At 48.9% G+C, this 22,371-nt stretch overlaps 2 protein-coding genes and 1 long non-coding RNA gene across 6 annotated transcripts in view; 1 reads left to right on the plus strand and 2 right to left on the minus strand.

Moving 5' to 3' along the window:
• Positions 1 to 22,371, minus strand: part of LOC310658284 — a 256,099-nt gene that overhangs the window by 16,390 nt on the left and 217,338 nt on the right. Inside the window, exon 2 of the long non-coding RNA XR_014502180.1 lies at positions 1,994 to 6,815. This is a non-coding gene — a long non-coding RNA (uncharacterized lncRNA). The remainder of the gene's footprint in view (positions 1 to 1,993; positions 6,816 to 22,371) is intronic.
• Positions 2,486 to 21,287, plus strand: TMEM243 (transmembrane protein 243). Of its 2 annotated transcripts, none has more exons than XM_083400082.1 (4): positions 2,486 to 2,619; positions 16,847 to 16,897; positions 19,903 to 20,007; positions 20,655 to 21,287. In XM_083400082.1, the coding sequence occupies exons 1-4, from the start codon at positions 2,542 to 2,544 to the stop codon at positions 20,775 to 20,777; spliced, it is 357 nt and encodes a 118-aa protein (XP_083256208.1). In that variant the 5' UTR covers positions 2,486 to 2,541; the 3' UTR covers positions 20,778 to 21,287. The 2 variants fall into 2 exon arrangements, with proteins under 2 accessions (XP_083256208.1, XP_083256209.1); XM_083400083.1 differs by having other exon boundaries at positions 19,903 to 19,950.
• Positions 21,009 to 22,371, minus strand: part of DMTF1 (cyclin D binding myb like transcription factor 1) — a 28,077-nt gene continuing 26,714 nt past the window's right edge. For all 3 annotated transcript variants that reach the window (XM_083399701.1, XM_083399702.1, XM_083399703.1), the window contains one exon: positions 21,009 to 22,176. In XM_083399701.1, the coding sequence (XP_083255827.1) occupies positions 22,067 to 22,176 (110 nt within the window). In that variant the 3' untranslated portion in view covers positions 21,009 to 22,066. The remainder of the gene's footprint in view (positions 22,177 to 22,371) is intronic.

Here is a 22,371-nt window from a genome sequence, read left to right on the forward strand (position 1 = left end):
GCCCGGAGGAGATCCGGATCCGGGGACGCGGGCGGGCGGCTTTCCTTCTCCTCCGGGCCGCGGGTTCGAGACTCCCGCGCTGCGGCGACGGGGCTCCCGGACCAGCCCCGCAGTCCCGATTTGCAGCAAGGGGCGGGTCTGGCCCGCGTCGCCATTGGAGGAGCCGAGCCCGTGAGCTCACAGAGGAAGGCCCGGCTCGCATTAAGGGCGGCTGCTGCCGCTGCCGCTGCTGGTTTGCGACACTTGGCGAGAGGAGGATTATCCGGCCGAGGGGAAGCAGGAACTTGCCGCCGCCGCCGCCGCCGCCGCCCTCTCCGCCCCGGGGCTGCTTCTCCCGGGAGCCTCGCGCCAGGTAGGGGGGGCGGGCAGCGGGGGCGGGGGGGGGGGCGGCCCCTTCCTCTTCGGAAGGTGGTGCTGCCGTCTGCTGGGCGGGGGGGGGGGTGCGCACGTGGTTCTCCCCCCTCGGAAGCCGAGCGGGAGCTGCCAATGTCTTCTTTATTGAGCTCTCCCAAGCGCTGCTCTGCCTTCCCCCGAAGACCTCGGAGTCTGGCCGGCGCGGGGGGGGGGGGGCGGAGTGTTGCCGATGCAACTCAGGCCGCCGCCGCCGCCGCCGCTGCTGCTGCAGATCCCCGGCGGGCAGAGAAGGGCTACTCAGTCCTGGGCTGGCGGCGGCGGCGGCTGCTGCTGCTGCTTTCCCGGGGGAGGGAAGAGGAGGAGGGACCTTCGCCTTCCTGGTTGATCGAAAGTGCTCGAGGGACAGCGAAAGTTTGTGGCGCTTTGGTTTCAAATGGAACAGGTCCTCCTAGAATCTGGGCCGCCGCCGGGATCCGTCTGTAAGAAAACCTGGTTTAAAACGGGGGAGGAGACGTAAGCCCCCCCCCCCCCCCGTGGCAGGATGTGTAGGAGCAGCCGGTCGCCTCTTCGTCGGTTAGCGTGGTGGCTCCCGCATCTCATCGCCAGTGGATCCCTCTGGCTGGGCTCTTCGGTCGAACCAGGTGCAGTTTTTTGTTCTCAATCCCGGGGTTTCTGTTCACGAGGTTAAACTGCCCCTGCAGCTCTCCTGTCATTGTGCATATTTCCCCAAATATGTTTATGTAAAATGATTTGCATGCCATCTTTTCACAGTTCAAACCGTGCTCCAGGTGGCTTATATGGCACCCAAAAAAATGTATAATTGCAACATAACTAAAGCAGCCATCAATAAATTAAATGTTAAAAAAATACACAGCCAAACTGAGCTGTATAAATTGCAGGGTCCAAAATAAATATTCAAAATATTTAAACAGCAACGGCCTCCACCCACCAACAAAACCTTCTAAACAACCCCCCAGTGGAAGAGTCTGCTCAGCAGTCTCTGCCTCTGCAGCTGGAGTCAATCTGCCCCCCCCTCCCAGGACAGGTGCTAGGCCTCCCTCCCAGTTCTGGCCACAGCCCCGTGCACAGCTCCTGGGGAGTAATGGCTCTGGGCTTGTCTCCAAGGAAGCCTGCCAGGGGCGGGAAGCGGGAGTGTGTCTGTTTGCGGACTGCGGCTGTGCTCTCCTGCCTGGGGTCTGAGGGCTCCCTTTCCCATTCCATAGGCAGATGCACTTCACCTGGAAAGGTGGCTCTTGCCGGTGACACCTGGCAAAGAAGAATTTGCATCTGCTGCGCTTGCAGTGCAATGAGGTGACCGGATGCTGAGACAGTCGGATGGACTGGGCCACTTGAGCTTCAGGGAGGTTGCTGCTGCATGTGAGAATGAAAGGGAAATGCTCCCAGCCGGAAGGAAGGTTCTGCAGCCTTGCCTTCTGCATGGGGTGCTCTGGTTTTCTGTTTGCAGGGAGAGTTCGACACAAGGCAGCATTCGGAGCCGTAACCCCCCTCTCTTTCTGCAGTCTGAAGTGGTAACAACAGTCCATTCTACTGCCTCTGAGTTAGGCCATTGGGCACGCTCAGTATTGTCTACTCTGGCTGGCAGCCCCTTGGCCAGGGTTCCAGTCTCTCCCAGTCCTACCTGGAGATGTTAGAGATTGAACCCGGAACCTTTGGGATGCAGAGCAGCTGCTGTGCCTCTGAGCTGCATCCTCCCTGCACCTCTTCTGTGTGCATAAAACAGGCCAAAGAGAGGGCTTGAAGGGGTTGGGTGGGGCGGAGAATGAGAAGAGTCACCTGTGCAATATAATCCTGAAATGGAGCAGCCCCTTGCTAGTTCTGACCAGGAGCAGAACCAAAACTTTGGAACCGTGTGTCATGTATGCCATGTTCCTACTGAGTCTTCTTTCTCCTCTTCTTCTTCCCAGCTCTTGATCATGAGGACGGGAGTCGTGGTTTGGAGGAGAGGAGGCTGGGTTCCCTGGCTTTGAACGCCCAAGTTGTACGCAGCCTGCGCAGCAACAAGAGAAATGCGTTTTCCATAAATAAACTCTTCCCTCCGCCTGATGCTGCGGCTGCTTTTTGCCCCGGGCTCCAGGCCTCTGAGACAAGGAGTGGGTCTGTTCTAAGAGGATCTGCCGATGTGGGAGTGAGCGATCACAGCCAAGCTTGAGAAGAGTTGGGGGAGCAATGGAGGACTTTACTACCCGGACATATGGGACCAGAGGGCTGGACAACAGACCTCTCTTTGGAGAGACTTCGCCAAGGGTAAAACGAAATTCTTCGTGTCCCTTCTCTCCTCCAGGAAGTGGGCTTGTTTGCGGGGCTGGCCCAGGGCAGTGGGGGGCTGCTAGAGGGCTGCGCTGGTGCTCCCTGAGCTCCAGCGCAGTGTTGCAAGCGATGCTGGCTGCAGCTGGGCTCAAGCCTGGCTGTGCGCAAGCCCAAAAGTTTCAGCTGGTTGCTGCTTTGAAAAAGATCCTGGGATGTATCTCTGCTGGTTCGTTGGCACCTCTGAACAGAGGACTGCCTGAGCAGCCGTGTAAGTGTTGGGAAGTTTCATTGGAAGTATGGGCGATGGTGGGCATTCGTTGCTCTCTTTGTCCCCACCCCTTGTGGCTGGCAACTCAGATCCTTGGTGGGGTGTTGTGTCATGGACACATTATAGTTGTGCAATGTGTACAAGCCTTGCACCATCACATGCCCATATCGTGCAGTATGGAACAACCTTGCTTCCTCGTGGGCTTTTCTGATACTGAGCACATAGTCAAACGGCTGCAGCACAAAAGTGTTTCCTATGACAAACCTGCCTTGGAATTCTCTTGTCTTGGGTTAGATTATTTCAAGGCCTTTTCGCCTGTAGCAAATTGAACTTTGTAACGTTGCCCTCTGACTGGCATTAGTCAATGCAGTGCTTCCATATGAATGCCCGTGCTCGTCTTATATTGACTATACCATGCAAGAATTCTTATTTTTGAAATTGTTTATGGAATGCTGTGTCATTGATTGCACAGTGCTTCTTAACTCGCTCTTCCCATCAAGACCTCTTTTATTCTTTTGTAAGAGTTCAGCTGCGTAGACCAGTGGCGGGCATCTGTTGGGGCTGTTGGATCATTTTCTAGGCTCTTATTTGCTTCCTTGGTCTGAGTGGTCTCTGGGGGTGCGGGAGCAGGAGGGTTGCAGCAGACTTGGCGTGGCTTTGCACCTCTTGCACATTCTGCAGCCCACAAAAAATGTAAGCTTAGTATGTTGCATGTAGACCCTGATGTGCTCTGCTCTCAGTAACCGCCGATGGTGCTGGTTTACGTGGCACTCTTCCAACAGTGTGCGCATACATTTTACAAAATTGCCACACTGCCTTTAACACTTGAACCCAAGGTGGCTTATGGGAAATAGTGTCTGTGCTGGGTATATTGTCAGTGTTAGCAATTTTGAGGTGTTCCTAGCATCCTTGGTGATGTTGCAGGAGACACTTATTGTTGGCATTTGTCTGGGGTGAAGTCAAACGCTGGGTTGGCAGTACCAAAGTGATCTCTTTGGGGTGCAAGCCTGTGTGGTGTGTCTGGAGGTCCTGGGCTGCCCAGATGACAAGACTCCCTTCTCGCCCTCACTGATGGAGTCAAAAGGAAAGCCAAGCATGACAGTGGGCACCAGCTTGGTTGCCAGAAGGAGGCGCACAAGGCACCATCTTGGGGACTCTGCTCTGGATTTGTGTAGGGTCTTTTCGTCTCCCAAAGATATCTCGCAAGGCAGCAGAGGGTTAGTACCAGAGTTTTCCTATTCCTAGATGGGCTGCCTTCCCATCTGCCCCTCGCTTCCCTCTACAGCACATGCAGAAACCACCTCCTTGACTGTTGGACCCACTCTTGGTCTCGTCTGCTCCATCCGCCAGAGCCTGTCTTCGTATGCAGGGGAAGCCCCTAACGCCCCGGGGGTTTGAGACCCATCAACCACTCTCACCTTCTGAGAGCTGAGTGCAGGGTCGGGACCCAGAAGGAGCACAACATGTGTCCCACCAGAGGTACCACGTCCTGTCCCCTAACACCCCATAAGCCCCAGGGTGTGATTTCAGAGGCACATCTTGGCTGATGTCACATGAAGCCAGAATTGTGTCCCCAGCATGCATTGCAGCTCTGCAAAGCATGCTGTGTAATGCTTCTCAGCTCGCCTGCCACTTGGGCCTGGACATCCCCTCCCTCCTTTTTGGTTAGAGATGCTTTCTAGGAAACCTCTGAGACCATGCTGCTTTTGTGCTTCATTTCTTTCTGGTCGTGAAACGCGATGGTGAGCTTTGGTCCTTGCCTTCTCTCCCCCTCCCACCCTTGGTCTTGGCTGGCAGCGTGGAGATGGGGTCTCTGCCCCTTTATTGTGCTCACTAAAAATGGTTTAAGACATGAGGGCTCATTGGGCACTACTTTCTTAACGTGTTTATAAATGTCATTTATAATATCACAAAGCAATAGGATTTCAGATAGTAATAACAACATAATTTTAAAAATCGTTGAAGAGCAGTCAAGCACAAGTAAAGAAAGGAAAAGAAAAGAAAAGAAAGGAAAGCTAAGTAATTCATAGGAGGAAGAAAGAAAGAGAGCGAGCAATGGTTGCAGCTTATATTGAAAACTAAACTCCTTTAGAAATGTTGATTTTGTTAACCAAACAATGTTCCTCTACAGTGGTACCTTGGTTTAAGAACAGCTTAGTTTATGAACAACTTGGAAATAGAACGCTGCAAACCCAGAAGTAGGTGTTCCCGTTTGTGAACTTTGCCTTGGAAGCTGAACATGTTTCGCTTCCTGTTGAGTGTAGATGTGATATTTGAAGCTTTTGTTTTTGCCATTTTTTTGCGTTTGTGTGGCTTGTTTTGACTGACTTGTTCTTTGTTTTGTGGGACTGACTTGTGACTGTGGCTTGTGACTTCCTTTGTGACTGTGTGGAATCCAGTTCAGCTGCTGATTGATTGATTGTGTGACTGCAGAAATGGATAAAAGCCCCCCATCCAAACAATGATTATCATCAGTGCACGTAAGATTTTTTTAAATAAATTTTTATCTTCTACAATATTGTCTTATTGTACAGTATTATTGCTTTCATTTTATGGATCAATGGTCTCATTAGATAGTAAAATTCATGTTAAATTGCTGTTTTAGGGGTTTTTAAAAGTCTGGAATGGATTAATCTATTTTGCATTACTTTCTATGGGAAAGCACGCCTTGGTTTTAGAATGCTTTGGTTTTGGAAGAGACTTCTGGAACTGATTAAGTTTGGGAACCAAAGTACCACTGCATTTAAAAAAGCTGGTTTGAAATGCTGGGCATTTGGGGAGTTTTGCAGTAGACAGAGATGCAAGTGCTTCTTCCTGCAGACATTCTTTCTGTGCAGATTGGCTCTGTCTGAAGCCATGCAAAAGACCTCTGGTGAGGTAGTAGCTGAAGCAGAAAAAAATGCCATTTTATCCTTTGGCTTCTGTGCTGAATGCTGAATAACTGCTAGTTCCAGTTGACTTTGCTTGTAGGCAGCCGTCAATAATATTTTTGTGGGCCCCTTCAGAACTCCTGACTGCGTTTCTGAAAACTCTGAGCCCTGCCTTGCTTTGGGATTGATAGCTGCATGGAGGACGATGGCTGCTGTGCTTGCAGAAGTGCCCAGCATCTCCTGTTGGGACTAGTGGTGTCCCCTGCCCAGGACCCTGGAGAGCCGCTGCCAGTCAGAGGAGACACAACTAAGCTTTGGCAGCCCAGTGGACGGACTCCTAGGATAAAAGAAGAGCCAGCCCAGAGCAAGGAGCTTGCTTGAATTGCTTAGTATTAATTTGTGAGTGTGAGACTACTGATGCAATCTTAGACTTGTCTCTGGGAGCTAGCCCATGGTTTTTCATGGATGCCTACTCCCAAGTAGCCATGTTTGGGATTGCAGCCTAACTTTGCAGGATAAAGTCAGCCATCAGCAGATCCTCCTGGAGCTAGCGGTAGGGGCCTGCACATGTTTACTTGGGAGTAAATGCTACTGTTTTGAGGGGGGATTGCTGTTCAAGGGGAGAGGATTCTTCTCTGTTGGCTGATTGTTTGTCTGCAATGTGGTCTTTACTATACAAGCCTTTCTCTTCTGGGGAGAATTGCATTACAGGCTACCATTCCTTGGTCTGAGCATGGAAATGATAAATATGCATAAGTAGGTTGGGAAAATGCAGCTCAGCAGATCTTGCAATGTCGGCCTCGACTTGCTGACCTCATGGCAGGCATGCCCCTCCTGCATTCCTGATTTACAAGAACATCCCTCCCTCCCTTCCTTCCTTCCTTCCTTCCTTCCTTCCTTCCTTCCTTCCTTCCTTCCTTCCTTCCTTGTGTTGGGAGGACACGCCAGCTCATAATGTGAAAAGTGATTCTGCCCTCTCCCTTTAATAACACTTCCAGCCAGCCTTGCAAATAAGCCTAGGAAAGTTACCAGTCCTCAGATTTTTTGTGATTAGCCTGAGACTTGATGCTGGCCAGGAAGGAGGGGAAGTGCCAGCCAATCAGCCTTTTGTTTATTCATCTGTTATTTACTTAGAGTCAGGGTTAGGAATTAGCCAGGCCCTTGCAACCATGTGGTGATCAGGTTGGCAGCTGACATCCCCAGTTTTAAGTAGGCAAGCAAAGAGCTTCCTTCCTGCATTTGTCTCCCACCTTTTTCTCCAGTCCCTGGTTCATGTCCCTCCTCAGTTAATCCCTGCATTGACTCTGTGAGGGAGGTTAAGAGGCTGTGACTGGCTCCAAGGTCACCCAGTGAACTTCATGACTGAGGGGATTTGAACCCCAATCTGAGACACTAACCACTACACCCCACTGGCTTCCTAGGGTACTTCTGCTATGAGATAAATTAAGTAGGTAAATAAATACAGTGGTACCTCGCAAGACGAATGCCTCGCAAGACGAAAAACTCGTAAGACGAAAGAGTTTTTTGTTTTTTGAGTTGCTTCGCAAGACGAATTTCCCTATGGGCTTGCTTCGCAAGACGAAAATGTCTTGCGGCTTTTTCTTAAAACCGTCAATGCATTCCCATGGGAAACCGTCAATGCATTTCCTATGGGAAACCGTGCTTCGCAAGACGAAAAATTCACAAGACGAAAAAACTCGCGGAACGAATTAATTTCATCTTGCGAGGCACCACTGTAGGGGGGAAAGCAAAATGCCATTTAGAGAAGGAGCTGAAATATTTTCCTTGAGACTTGAATTTGTTTTATTCTGGATTGTTTTATTTGAGGTTTTAATGTGTTGTTAACCACTTTTGAGGTTTTTTTCTTTAAAATATAAAGTGGTTTGGAAATGAAATGAAAAGTAATTCTAGTAAAAAATCACATTGCGAAAAAAGGCGCCTAGACCTTCTGTTGTGGTGACTGAAATCATTTGGTGATTAGCTTATTTATCTGAGTTTCTAACACTGCTTGCAGTATTTATGTACCAAGAAGAACAGTTTTCTGGGCTCTTAGCAGGCTGGTTTTTAAAAAGTATTCTACCAAGCGGAATGATCTTTTGTTGCTTTCTGCTTCCGCCACCCTCATCCTGCTATTGTTTCTGTGATGGCTGTGAAGATACTTCCTTTCCTCTATGGTGAGTGAGAAGCTGATGGATCTGCTCTTCTGCTCATTTGCCTGCATGGGATTCCTGGTCGCCTGGGGTGACTAGTCAAGCTGATAAACACAAGGCAGCTTTAAGTCGCAGTTTACCTCTTTCATCCTGCTCTGATCCTTCCTCCATGGTGCTCGGTGCACAGAGGGCTCTCTGAGAAATGAACCGAGGACAAAGGGCCCACCTAGAGAGGTTGGGGTGTCCCTCCGATTTGCTGCCTCCTCCTGGCTGCCTCTCTACTGTCTACTCTCTACTGCCTTTTGATCTTTCAATCACTTCTGGCACAGAATCTCTGGAGAACAACACACCGTCCAAGGTTCCTGTCCCTTTTCTGGATGTGTCTTGTTCCCGGGGCCAGCCCAGGTTAAGCAGCCACCTTGGCTGGTGGATGCCCCCGAGTCCCCCCCCCCCGCACTGTCACCTCCCCTGGTGCCAATTTCTGGCAAGATCTTGCTGAAATCTTGTGGGATCCTGCAAGATTTTGGTGAGGTGCCGGTGCCATTTTCTGGCAGCGGGCACAGCAGTTGCTGTTCCACCTTGAGTGGCCAAGGGGTCTTGCTGCCCCTGCTCATTGGACTTGGGGCACAGACCCAGCCTTGTGCAGAAACACTGGAGAGCTGGTCAACCTTATTCTTGCGCCACACATGCGTCAGCTTAGTTGAATCCTGCCGCCAGGTTGGTACTTGCTGGGTCTTGTTCAAGAAGACAAAGAAGCTGGTGGGGGGGGGGGGAGTGGATGGATCTGAGGGGAGCAAGGGACCATTTGGGCCTGTGTTGAGGCATTTGTCTGACCAGTTGAGCAGGTGGGTCCGGAGGGGTGAAGTTTGTTGGCTTTCCCCTGTCCTCCCAGGCCATGTGGATGCGCCTGATGCTCTGTGGGGAATTTTGCCCCTTAAAGTGCCAGCGGCTGTACGGGGTCCCTGGTCTCCATGTTGTGACTATGGTGGGTGTGGAGCTGCTTTTGGGTGAACGCTGTGAGTGATCCACTTTCCAGCTCTGGAGCTGCAGAGGGGTGTGGCGATTATCCAAGTGTGCCCACGTGCAAGCCGGATACACGGGCAGTGCCCCCTCCATGCTCTCTAAATAACTGGTTCGTTTACGTGGGCCTTGTGGCATTTGCACCTCTGGCTTGCTGCTTCCCATGGGTGGATGTGTGGAAAGGGGCATCTGGACTACTCTAGTTCTCCTTGCAGCTGAGGAGAGCACCTCCTGTCATACTGAGAGATGCCTAGCCTAGTGCTGCAGAATTTCTTCACCTGGCAGATGCAAAGCCCTCTTTCAGGCTGGTGGTCTTAAAGGGGGCTGCCTAACCTTGAGCTCCCATCTTCCCCGATTCCTGGCCGTACTAGCAGAGAGACAGAGGACTCTGGGGTCCAGCTGCATCACGAAGGCTACAGGTTGGGCCCCCTTGGGGAAGTGCAGTTCCTCCGGTGGCCAGGCTTTGTGGGGCTGGTGGGGAGGGCGATGCGGCTCTGTGACACGCAGCCTTAAGAAAGGCTGGATAGCCTTTTCAAACCAAGAGACACGGCCAGCTCCTTGACAGCTCTTCCACTCCCTCGTTTCCGTGTGTGAAGTTTGTTCACAGTGCAGAACCAAAGAGATGCTGGTAAGTGGATGATGTCCGTCTGGCCTCCCTCATGAAAAAACCCAGATTATGGCAGATTGGGAAAACTGATGTCCCACACAAATGTGGGTGTGTTAGAGTGCACTACTATGAAAACGATTCTGTTAACCTTGAGAATACAGACTTTGTATAAAACAGGAGCTCCCTTTTCACCCCCCAGCTCCAGAGTGAGCTCAGCTTGGATACTAAGATGACAGACTTTTGTACCAGTGAACAGAAAACTTGTTCGGACGTCAGTCTTGCCTTTCCTTCCATGCTTCTGGCTGGTGTTTTTAAAATGTGCTGCACAAACAGTTCCTTGTTTGATTGTTGCATTTTGTCTTACAAGGAGACTTGCATTCTGGCCTCTGCTCAAACTTGCAGAGCTGTCCTTGTTTGATAGCTCAGTCCTGGAATAGGTTTGCATTGCATTGTAGAGTTGGAAGGGACCCCGAGGGTCTTGCAGTTGAACGGCCTGCAGTGTAAGAATCTCAGCTACACCCTCCATCCTCTGCTTAAAATCAAAACTCTTGGAATTCACAGAGGCCTTGCAGTGTGGCTTCCGTGAACTTTTCAAAGCCTTTTTATTTCTCCTTGGGTTCCTCTCTGTCCCTTAATGCCCTTTAGTGAAGGGTGTGGACTTGCCCACGTACTTTGCTTTATCGTCTTTGGTTCAAGAGTTGGCCCCCTTCCTTCCATCTTGTGCCATAAATCTGAGATTCAGCTGCTGTGCGAAACGCAGGGCCAGCCTTGGAGCGCTCCTGCCTTCCTCACATCTGAACTGGTTTGGCAGCTGGCAAGAATCTGGGGAGAGCAAGGTAGTTGTCAGGGAGTAAGCGCTGCAGCCATGAAAACTCCACTTTCTCTCTCTCTTTGCAGTGATGCATTGACAACTGAACAACTTTCAGGGACCAAGCAGTGGCCAGGCCAGAGTGACTCATCCCTGAGCAACGGCCTCTGCTAAGCAAGGAGGGCAGCGACAGGCCACTTGGCCTCCTAACTTTTCAGCTTCCCTACAACCTTCCACTGCAGTTTTCTGCTGCAGCATTGCACCTGCTGAGTACAGTATTATTGATTGAATTTCTATACAGCCCTATACCCAGGGCCTCAGGATGGTTCACAGAACAAAATCAAGATATAAAACTACAAAATACATAATAAAAATAAAGACAACCCAATAGCCCCCCTTGATATAGCAAGAGGCACCATACAGCCCTGCTTGCTTGTTAAATATATTTTTGCCCAACCATCCCATAGCTTGGCTCCCAAGGAAACTTACCAAGAAAATCCAAATCATACCATATTTTTCTATGTATAAGACAACCCCTGTTTTTTGAACCCAAAATTAAGAAATCAGGCCAGAGCCTAAACCTGAGCTCCCCACACCAGACATCGAACCCAAACCCCTGTGCATTCAACATCCGTGTATGAGATGACCCCCAATTTTTGACTAATTTTTTGAAGTAAAAAAGATTGTCTTCTGCATGGAAAAATAAGGTAATAATGGTTTGTAGAAAGGTTTAGCACATTTAAAACTTCCTAGCATGGAAGACGAAGAGCAGACTCCATTTGAGGACCTCTACCTCATTACAGTCGATCAGGTATATGAAGACGAGCAGCAAAGTCAGTCCTCAGGGAATGTGCAGGCGACCTTGGAACGGACAGCTCACGGAAGAACCCCGACCAGACCTAAGAGGAGGCGTGTAGTGGTGATAGGGGATTCCCTACTGAGGGGAACAGAAGCAGTGATCTGTGGGCCTGACAAGATGTCTCGGGAAGTGTGCTGTCTCCCCGGGGCTAAGATCCAAGATGTAACTGAACGACTGCAAGGAATCATAAAACCCACTGACAAATACCCCTTCCTCTTGGTTCATGTGGGAACCAATGACACTGCAAGCAATAACCTCCAGAAGATCAAAAGAGACTACGAGGCTCTGGGCCGGAAATTGAAGCAATTAAATGCACAAAGTGTCATCTCATCTGTCCTCCCAGTTGAACGACGTGGCCCAGGGAGAGAGGGAAAAATAGTGGAAGTGAACAGCTGGCTTCACAAATGGTGTAAACAGGAACGGTTTGGATTCTTAGATCACGGACTGCAGTTTCTTGGAGATGGACTTCTGGCAAGCGATGGACTGCACCTCACAACGGTTGGGAGGAATGTTTTTGCCAAAAATCTCAGAAACATCATCAGGAGGGCTTTAAACTGACTAATGTGGGGGAGGGAGATAGTGCTCCTGAAGGTAGGAGTCTATCAATTGATGAAGATGATCATCCAAATGTCATAGACCAAATGGAGCAAACAGCACGCAGACCTAGTGGTGGGAGGAAAAAATCCTTAAATAAGAGACACGGGGGAATGATTAATGGACTTCAATGTCTGTACACTAATGCACAAAGCATGGGAAATAAACAAGATGAGCTTGAGCTCTTGGTACAGCAAACTAAATATGACATAATAGGCATCACTGAAACCTGGTGGGATAAGTCCCACGATTGGAATGTAAGAATGGAGGGATACAATCTATTTCAGAGAAACAGACCAGACAAGAAAGGAGGAGGAGTGGCGTTATATGTCAGGGATGTGTATACCTGTGAAGGGATCCAAGATTTAGAATCTCAAAGCCAAAGTGAGAGCATTTGGGTCAAAATTAAGGGAGAGAAGAATAACAGTGACCTCATTGTGGGAGTTTACTATAGATCCCCAAGCCACTTGGAGGACATAGATGATGCCTTCCTGGAACAGATGGCCAAGCATGCAAAAGGAAGGGAGATAGTAGTGATGGGGGACTTCAATTACCCGGATATTTGTTGGATGTCAAACTCAGCCAAGAGCATAAGGTCAAACAGATTCCTCACTGGCCTTGCAGACAACTTCATTGTCCAGAAAGTGGGAGAAGCAACAAGCCATTTTAGATCTGGTCCTAACCAATGTTGATGACCTGGTTAGTGCGGTAGAAGTGGAAGGATCATTAGGCGCGAGTGATCATGCTCTTCTGAAGTTTACTATACAGCAGAAAGGAGCAGCCAAGCATACTAGGACTCAATTTCTTAACTTTAAGAAAGCCGACTTCATAAAACTTAGGGAAGTGCTGGGTGAGATCCCATGGACAGTAATACTAAAAGGAAAGGGAGTTCATGATGGCTGGGAGTTTGTTAAGAGGGAGATAGTAAAAGCACAACTTCAGGCAATACCAATGAGATGGAAACATGGAAGGTGCCTAAAGAAGCCAGGGTGGCTATCTAAAGAACTTTTAACTGAATTAAGATTAAAAAAGGATGTGTACAAAAAATGAAAGGGAGCTGGGCATGTTTAGCCTGGAGAAGAGGAGGTTAAGGGTGATATGATAGCTATGTTCAAATATATAAAAGGATGTCACATAGAGGAGGGAGAAAGGTTGTTTTCTGCTGCTCCAGAGAAGCGGACACGGAGCAATGGATCCAAACTACAAGAAAGAAGATTCCACCTAAACATTAGGAAGAACTTCCTGACAGTAAGAGCTGTTTGACAGTGGAATTTGCTGCCAAGGAGTGTGGTGGAGTCTCCTTCTTTGGAGGTCTTTAAGCAGAGGCTTGACAACCATATGTCAGGAGTGCTCTGATGGTGTTTCCTGCTTGGCAGGGGGTTGGACTCGATGGCCCTTGTGGTCTCTTCCAACTCTATGATTCTATGAAAACCCTGTTGAAATTCAGTGTGAGAGTTAAGCACCTATGGTAATCTTTTCCATTGAATCTGAGGGGACTTAATAGAACATACAAAGCTGCTTTTATACAGAGTCAAAATATTGGTCTCCCTGGCTCAGGGTCTCCAGGGCATTTTTTCTCCTTAACGAAACAGCAGTGTTGAATTTTGTATAATTAGATGTATATTTGCAGGTGTTTTTTTAAATTATTATTACAGTGGGGTACCTCATCAAATTAGCTACTGGTGACCAATTAGCTTTTTGCTTTTTTACTTTACATTTAGGATGCTTAGCTGCCTCCCACTCATTCACCATGTTGCAAAGGCCATTTGGTGGGTAGTGGTCTCAGGCAAAGCAAATGGGGGGGGTGATTTAGGCCTCATCTGTACTGTACTGTACATGCCACTTTAAACCCTCACGGCTTCCCCCACCCCAGTGCCTTTTTGGGCAGCCTCAGAGTCTTACTCCTTGAGAACTTCCTCAATTTCCCCCCTGTTCCTGAGGTTTGTGTGTCGCCTAGTGAGCAATCCCGCCTGAGTCTCTGCTTCTGATCTGCTAAGCTGCCTTCTCTTGCCGGAGTATTTTTAACCTTTCCCTGGGCTAAGCTTGCCAGCAAACCATTGTGTTTCAAAGCGCTGCAGAAAGACCTCCTGAGATCAGCCTTGCGACTCCTGGATCCATGGCTTCTAACCTTGGGTTCCTGGGGCTGTGTGTGCCTTGAGGGGCTCTGAGTCCATGGGAAGGTGCTTCCCTCTCGGCTTGCCAGTTCCACCCTGGGGGTCACCTTGACCTCCATTTTTCAAAATGGTCATATTGGAAAACTTGTGTTGGGGGCAGTCACTGACTGGCTGCCCTTCTCCCTCCTTGTAGAAAAGCCCCCAAGAGCTGTACACACGCTCCGCGCGGCTCGTGAAAGGGAGCGCTGAGCAGAGCCTCCCACCTGCATTTGCTCCATAAGACGCACACACATTCCCCCTTACTTTTTAGGAGGGAAAAAGTGGGTCTTATGGAGCGAAAAATACAGTAGTTCCCGTTTTATATCTGAGTTGCTGAATTGGCTGCATGCAAGAGACTGAGGGTGCACAGAACATAGGGGATAGTTTCTCTGGAGACATTGGAAGGAAATGGCCACATGTGTGATTTTCCCACCTGCGCACTGAAGAGGTGCAGTCTTAAGAGGGATCTCCTGTTTGGTTTTCTGGAACATGCAGATCCATAAACAAACCTCTGGGGGTTAAGTGTTCTTAATTGGTTACCCTGCATCCTTTGTGTGCGCCTGGCAGACGACTGTTGTCCCCTCCTCCCTTTCCAGATGGGATTTGTTGCCACCAAGCTAATGGCAGCCCAGTTTCCCTATACTGGTGCCAGTGGGGACTTGCCTTTCTCCAGTCCTGCTGCAGATGGGGGGTGGGCAGCAAGTTTTGCCAATCACGTTTGGAGAGAGGAGGGGGAAACCTCTGACTTTAAGAGGAGTTGGGGCAGATTGATGGAGGATGCGTGTGGGAGGCAGTTGTGGCGCCTGCCTGTTCTGGGCTTCCTATGCGGATCTTGTGGGCCACTCTTGAGAATTAGGCACTGGGGTAAATGAGCCTTTGGTCACATCCAGCCAATCTCTTCTCATGTTCATCAGCTGCTCTGCTGCGAACTCCCAGAGAACTATTGCAAGCCTAACCTGGAACATCTTCAAAGTAGTGCGTGGAAGCAGTTTTCCTTGTGGCGCAGCCCCACACAATGCGGACACCATTGTTTAAAGGGATGGATGTCACCGTGCCTTATGATACCAGCATTGCCTGTCCCTCAGTGAAACATTTTAAGCTGCATGGCAGATCTTGGGATCCCTTCCAGCTCTATGGTTCTAATCTGGCAGATATCCGTCTAGTTCAATTTTGTAAGCTAATGTGTGCATATTCATTCTCTCTCTGTGTGGCACACAATACCTTTGAGATATCTGGGTCTAGGCTTCTCCCCAATGTGAGTTCCCTCCCCCCTTGTCCCTGTTGGGGACTCCCATTCCTTTGGTGGTCCCCATTGCGGCAAAAAAATGCTAAGGAATGATCCCACTTTCTTTGGGACGCTGCATGGAGTAGTTTTGGAGAGGCAGCGAGTGTTTACTGCTAATTCCCTGCAGAGGCTGCCAGATCCCATTTAATGCTATGACAACAACTGATCCTAATCCTGTTCTGGGCCCTGATTACAGCTGGGCAGGCCAGCTTGCTTCTGTTTGCATTACTTGACTTATTTTCCTCAAAGCGAGGTATTCCTCATTCTTCCCCCTCTGCCTCACCTTTGCTTGCTTGCTTTTTGTATTTCTCACCCTGCCTACCCCCCCCCCCCCATAAAAATACTTTGGTTTCAGGGTCTGCCACCGACTAGGGAGGAGGGCAGGAATTGGAAGAGCAGTTTGGGGATGCAATGGCCCCCCAACCCCAAAATGGTCTTGGTGATATTTTGCCTCAAGAACAAATATGCAAACAGCAAACATTACAGTTTTCCCTATTTTACGAGGGAATACTCCAGCTGTCCGTGGTCTCTTATCTTGGCGTGAATTACTTCGTCTGCCCTGCCTTTGGGCAAACTGATTTTAAAATGCCACAGTTGGTTACTTGGGTTGCCCTTCTTCAAGTGTCAGTCTCTTCCCCCCAGATTTAAGAAAAGTTAAATCATATGTGTGAATAAAGAAATCCTGGCCTCCTGTCTACACCCATTTTACAAGCATCTGCGTGAACGCTGAAGGCACCAGGCCATTTCCAATGTAACTGACAGGTGAGATGGTTCTTCTTGAACTGTTCATAACCCAGGATGGTTGCTTTTCTCTTCCCTAAGTCTCCAGCCACACAGAAGGTCCCTTTGGCCAGGGCAAGCTGGGGCCGGGCAAAAGGTTTCCATCTGTTCTTTGTACTAGTTGTGGAGTTGTGAGCTCAGGCAGTCAGGCGTGTGTATCATTTTAGGAGGTAAAGCTTAGCTTTGGCAGATTGCTTCAGCGAGGGTTCATAAAAATGTTTTGGGGTTTGTGCCATTCAAAGCTGCTATTATTTTTGTGATCGGACAGCATTTAGCTTGGTAAATCTACATTTTGATGAAGAAGCACATAAACTGCTTTTGGGAAATCAAATAATTTTAATTTTACCTTCTGAAAATGTCAGGTAATGCTTAATAATTATAATGATATAATAATATGTGGATTCAACTGCCAACCAGTTGGACATGCAAAATAAGCTCTCAAAGTTTATTTAAACGGTGCCTGTTTTTCTGGAATTAAGCAAACCAAAAAGGTAGCCAGTTGTCAATGCTAAACATATTTGGCGTGGGGATTTGCCCAGGCGGTTAACAAATGGCTGCTTTACACAGGTGTAAACATGGATGGTTGGCACCTGAAGGTGTGAGCTGCCTTTACTAAAGGGAGAATTCACTTTTGAAGACTATAGTCTTTCCACTCTATTTTTAAATCTTTATTGCATCTACCTCTGGTATGCCTTAAAATTCTTAAGATCAAAACCTGGGCATTGAATGCAAATCTAGCACAATTAGCACCAGATGTCAGCTGTTTAGAATAAGGCTTTAATAGAAATGTCAGAATGCTACGGCTAACACTGTGTTCTTCTTTCTTCCAGGATAGAATAATCAATTTAGCTGTTGGCAGCGTCACATCATTGCTGCTCATAGTAAGTATTCAAATCAGTATGGCAAACTTACAGCACAATCCTATGCAGAAGTAAGTCCTGTTCAGTTTGATGGTAGATGGGAGCAGGTCCCCAAACCAAGTCATGACATCCCTGGCTTAGAGGTTTCTTGCTGAATGGTCCTCATTGGGTTTTATTTCTAAATGAACTCATCTGCCTGGATCCCTCTGCCATTAGAGATGCAGGTGTCCTCAGGGGCTGGGAGTGTCTTTCGCCAGCTTTGGTTGGTGGCTGTTCCTGGTGGTGGCTGTTCCTGGATAAGGACAGTTCGACCACAGTTGTCCATGCAAGGATAACCTCACAGTTGTGCTACTGCAGTGCACTGCCTGTGGGGCTTCCCTTGGGGCTGGGTCGAAGGCTGCAGGTGGTGCAAAAGGCAGCGGCTAACTTGCTTGTGGGGGCAAACTACGCCAGCACAGGACGCCTCGCTTGCAGGATTAGCACTAGCTGCCAATCTGCTACTGGGTCCCATTCAAGGTGTTGGTGCCAACATAGGAAGCCCCATACAGCTCAGAACCAAGTGACTTGAGAGGCTGCCTTCTACAGGAATGTTTCTCCTACAAGTCCCAAAGGTCTCAGCAGCCCATTTTGCACTATCCCAGGGCAGAGCTTTCAGCATGGCTGCCCCTGTTCTGTGGAATAATCATACCTGTTGAGATAGAACAAGTGCCCACTTCCTGCACTTTCTGGAAACAGTTGAAAGACATTTTAGTTCCAAGCAGATTTCCCAGCTGGAAGAAGGGGTCTTTGCCTCCTGGCTTTCAGAAGCTCCTAGCCGGCTTTCCCTCAACACCTGCTGTTTCGGAGCCTTTTAACTTGACATGCCGATGGGAAGCATGCGCTCTATGGCTTCTCAACCAAGATCTCGAGAGGGAAATTTCTCTTTGCATCATGACCTGTCATAAAACTTTGTCAGCTCTCATCTCAACTCCATAATATAAACCACCCCATATGCCTGGGCTTTTCCTCAAGGGAAGATGTTCCCACCCCTTGCTCATTTTAGTTATATACCGTATTTTTCGCCCTATAGGACGCACTTTTTCCCCTCCAAAAATGAAGGGGAAATCTGGGTGCGTCCTATGGGGCGAATGCAGGCTTCGCGGACCTCTCCGCAAACAGCAGGAGCGCTCCCGCTGCTGGCGGAGAGGTGCCCGCATGCTGAAGCCTGCGCGCGCTGAGCTCAGCGCGCCCAGGCTTCGCGGACCTCTCCGCTAGCAGCGGGAGCGCTCCCGCTGCTGGCGGAGAGGTGCCTGCATGCTGAAGCCTGCGCGCGCTGAGCTCAGCGCGCCCAGGCTTCGCGGACCTCTCCGCTAGCAGCGGGAACGCTCCCGCTGCTGGCGGAGAGGTGCCTGCATGCGGAAGCCTGCGCGCGCTGAGCTCAGCGCGCCCAGGCTTCGCGGACCTCTCCGCTAGCAGCGGGAGCGCTCCCGCTGCTGGCGGAGACGTGCCTGCATGCCGAAGCCTGCGCGCGCTGAGCTCAGCGCGCCCAGGCTTCGCGGACCTCTCCGCTAGCAGCGGGAGCGCTCCCGCTGCTGGCGGAGAGGTGCCTGCATGCCGAAGCCTGCGCGCGCTGAGCTCAGCGCGCCCAGGCTTCGCGGACCTCTCCGCTAGCAGCGGGAACGCTCCCGCTGCTGGCGGAGAGGTGCCTGCATGCGGAAGCCTGCGCGCGCTGAGCTCAGCGCGCCCAGGCTTCGCGGACCTCTCCGCTAGCAGCGGGAACGCTCCCGCTGCTGGCGGAGAGGTGCCTGCATGCGGAAGCCTGCGCGCGCTGAGCTCAGCGCGTCCAGGCTTCGCGGACCTCTCCGCTAGCAGCGGGAGCCAGCACTGGGCTCCCACGGCTTGCAGAGAGCTGCCTGTTTGGGGGCTGGGGTCGGGGGAAGCTCGGGCTTCCCCAACCCCGCGCCTGGGGGGGAAATAATTTTTTTCCTTTATTTCCCCCCCCAAAAACTAGGTGCGTCTTATGGGACGGTGCGTCCTATAGGGCGAAAAATACGGTATTTCAAAGCTCCTTGTAAATTAAGCATCACTGTAACACCCTTTCAGTATTTGCTAAGACCCATGTAAAATGATTTTTTAGCATTGGTACAAAAGAGATGTCTACATAAATGTTAGTCTTTTACAACCAAAACCTATGAACTGTCCAAATGAGTGTTCCCTTCCTGAGCCAGTGGAATTACTTGCTTCAAGTATGTGCCCTTAAAAATAGTCAAAGCATGAAAATGTTATTTGGTGTGGCACAAATGCACTGCAGCCACAACCCTTGGTGGGCTTCCAATTTCTGCGTTCCTTAAGTGAGCCAGATGGTCAGGCAAAGGCAGTGTGCTAACTGCAGCACAGACACCCTGCATTTCCAAGGAATCCAGCGTGCAGCTGGGGCTTGACGGTCTGAAGTGGAGAAATCCTGTTGTGTGTGTGGTCTGGCAACACCAGCTGAAGTTTGCTGAGCTGGTGAGGTTCTCCTGCCCCCCGTTGAGGAATGAACGGAAAGGAGCTCCCTGTTGTAGAAGCTCAAAAACTCTGCAAGCTGCTGAACAAGTCAGCATTTGCCTGGTTTGTAAACCAGCACTCATGCTGTTGCCTACTTGGAGTAAGAATTGCCCTCTGAAGGAACGGGGGCAGAGGCTGGATCTCCCCCCCCACTCCCATTTTAACCAAATGACCAACATAATTAAGCCTTGACCAGTTGTCTGTGTAGACATTGGAAAGCAGCATTAAGTTTTTTTGTCATCTGCTTGTAAGCCTTTGCGGAGAAGGATGGCATGCAAATTTACATGGAAATAAATGGAGCACCACCATGGTCCTCTTCAAAGGAACAGGGGCAATTCCTGACTATAACTGGTGTGATGCTGTTTAAACAGTGGCGTGAGATGGGTTGGGCTGCATTGCATGGAAATGTAATAGGAATTCCTCGCTAGGCAATGCATCAGAACTGTGTTTCATGTTCAGTGTGAGAAGTAATAGCTGTGCCCTCCCATTCTTTCCTCTAGGTCACTCTAATCAGTGCTTTTGTCTTTCCTCAACTACCTCCAAAACCGGTGAATATATTTTTTGCTTTCTGCATCTCCTTGTGTAGTGTTTCGGCTGGCATTCTTGTAAGTATTGTGACACTTGCTATGCTAAGACTAAATGGACCTGCTCAGACTGGGGGGAGGGGAGAGCAGCACCCCAAAGCCCAAGAAGCCACACAAGGGAGATGCACAGTAGTTTGTGGATTCCTCTTTGGTATATGCATGGCTAAGCAACATGGCATCTGAGCCACAATGGAAGTTTACTTCTTTCTGTAGGGAGAAAAAGTTTTAGGAAATGTTGAACATGTCTGTGGGGTGGGTGTTTGGAATGGGGAGGGGTTCTTTTAAGGGCCTAATTCATTAGAAGGTTGTCTACAAACTCCCATGGAAATGAGAAGAGCTGCCCTGGATTGATGCATAAATTGTAGTGATGGATAACACTGGGGGGGGGGGGGGAGTGACCTATTTTGTGTGTTGAATATCATGATCTAAATCCCATTGGAGAAGCAAATTAGCATCTGCCGGTATCTGCTGCCATACTTGATGTTTTAATTTACGTGGAAGGAGCAGCGTCTTTTGGAAAAATAAAAATGACTGCCTGTTTTTACTAAAATGAGCCTAGTACAACATGGTACTTGCTTTGCCATAGAATTTGTAAGTGAAGGAGTGTCTTAACCTTTAGTTGTGCCTGCTTGAAATACTCATCTAACTAGTTTTTTTCCTCTCCTCAGATCTACTGGTATCGACAAGGAGACCTCGAGCCCAAATTTAGGAATCTAATTTACTATATCTTGTTTTCGATTATTATGTTGTGTATATGTGCCAATCTCTACTTCCATGAAGTGGGGAAATGACTCTTTGAGGGCATATCCTAAGGATGCATCAAGTGGGTTCTGGGCAACACCGCAGGAAATGCTTTCAGAATGGATTACTACCCCAGGCGAAGGCTTCATCTGAGCAAGCATCAAATGGGGACTTGCGTTTGCCATCTGCCATGACAGCTTTGTTTTTTTGGGGAGGGATAAACAGCTACCAGTGCACTTAATGAACATTCCAACTCTACACATTTTTCAGAATGGCACGAATTTTTTTCCTTGCAGGGAAAAATGCATTTTTTTATTACACTGTACAAAAACTGCAGCACTGCAAATGTCTGTACTACAGTATAAATAAAAAGGCATCCTACTGTTACAGAAGACAAATAGGTTATTGTTTGTATTAAATTGAACAGTTATTGCTCCCTAAGCAACCAACTGTTTTGTAAACTACTGTCATTTTTCACATGAACAGAGAAAGTCACAGACTAAAGACAAACCGACTTCTGAGGAAGCTAATTACAGCAATAAATATTGTTTTTCTACATATCTTTGTAGTGTTGAGTCATGTTTCCTACCCAAGTTGGACTCTAAGCTCCACTTAGTGTCTCCTTTTACAGCCCTCGCATGGGGGCAGGCCATCACTGAACGTGTGTGACAGGATAGTCCAGACAGCAGTGACCTCCCACACTTGCGGTGATGAATTCAATTGTGAAGGTGGTTTTGGCTTCTATAGCAGAGTTCAGAATAAGCACTGAAAGGGCTTTAAGTTTATTGCAGGGGTCAGGGTGGGAGTAAACAGTCTCAGGCGTCCTTTTCTCCTATACTTGTGGGGAACGGATTCGGTGCATTTGATCATTCTGGGGCTACTTCATCCATCGCCAGCAACAGATAATACTTTTGTAACCTCCTAAAGTCTAGTATTCTCAGACTAGTAGTGTTTCCATATGAAATGCACTAGAAGTAACAGTAAAGGACTGGAAAAATAGAACTCTCCTGCCACTCCTTGTTTCCTGTAGTTCCTGCACTGAGGCTGTATTTTGTCCTGTTGATGCTCAAGAGCTGCTATATCTTGGCTTGCAAGACTTGCTTGTTACTGCACTATTAACCTAGAGCATCCAACTCTCTTCTTATCAGAATCTGGTTCCAGTCTCAAGAGGAACAACCTAAGAAGCAAAAAGCCTTTGATCAGCTGCGGCCACAACTTCTTTAAACCTCTTCTTTGCCCAGAAAGGTGGGCTGAAGCGGTTTCAGCAAATGCTTTTCTTTCTTTGGAAAAGGTGGTTCAGCACTCAGTTCTTTATTTTTTGCAGCACTGTGGGATGTGCTCAGTGGCAGTTCACTAAATCTTCAACATCCTTGGAGTCTTCAGAACCAGGGCTATCCAAAGAGGAGCCAATGATATGGGAGTTCTCTCCATGGTGTTGCAATATAGGATCTGTAATGAAAAAATGGTTGTGAAAAACAAACATTCCCCTTGTGACTTTCCAGAAATGTTTTGCTCAAAGCACGACTGCCATTGCAAGTGTGATCCCACTGCTCTTTGTAAGCTAGCTGAGTATCACAGGAAGAAGCTTGGGGCTTGGGCTCTCTCTTTCCTTCCTCCCTCCCTGGGAATGATGGAAAGCTGCTT

The sequence above is a fragment of the Podarcis tiliguerta genome (genome assembly GCF_965153285.1).
Source record: "Podarcis tiliguerta genome assembly, chromosome: 10".
Lineage (NCBI taxonomy): Eukaryota > Metazoa > Chordata > Lepidosauria > Squamata > Lacertidae > Podarcis > Podarcis tiliguerta.

What these genes read in the sequence shown, in the direction of transcription:
- TMEM243 (XM_083400082.1), top strand. Translation starts at nt 2,542, where the DNA reads ATGGAGGACTTTACTACCCGGACATATGGGACCAGAGGGCTGGACAAC. An exon ending in TCACATCATTGCTGCTCATA is followed by an intron (nt 16,898 to 19,902) that starts GTAAGTATTCAA and finishes TCTTTCCTCTAG; the next exon opens with GTCACTCTAATCAGTGCTTT. An exon ending in GTGTTTCGGCTGGCATTCTT is followed by an intron (nt 20,008 to 20,654) that starts GTAAGTATTGTG and finishes TCCTCTCCTCAG; the next exon opens with ATCTACTGGTATCGACAAGG.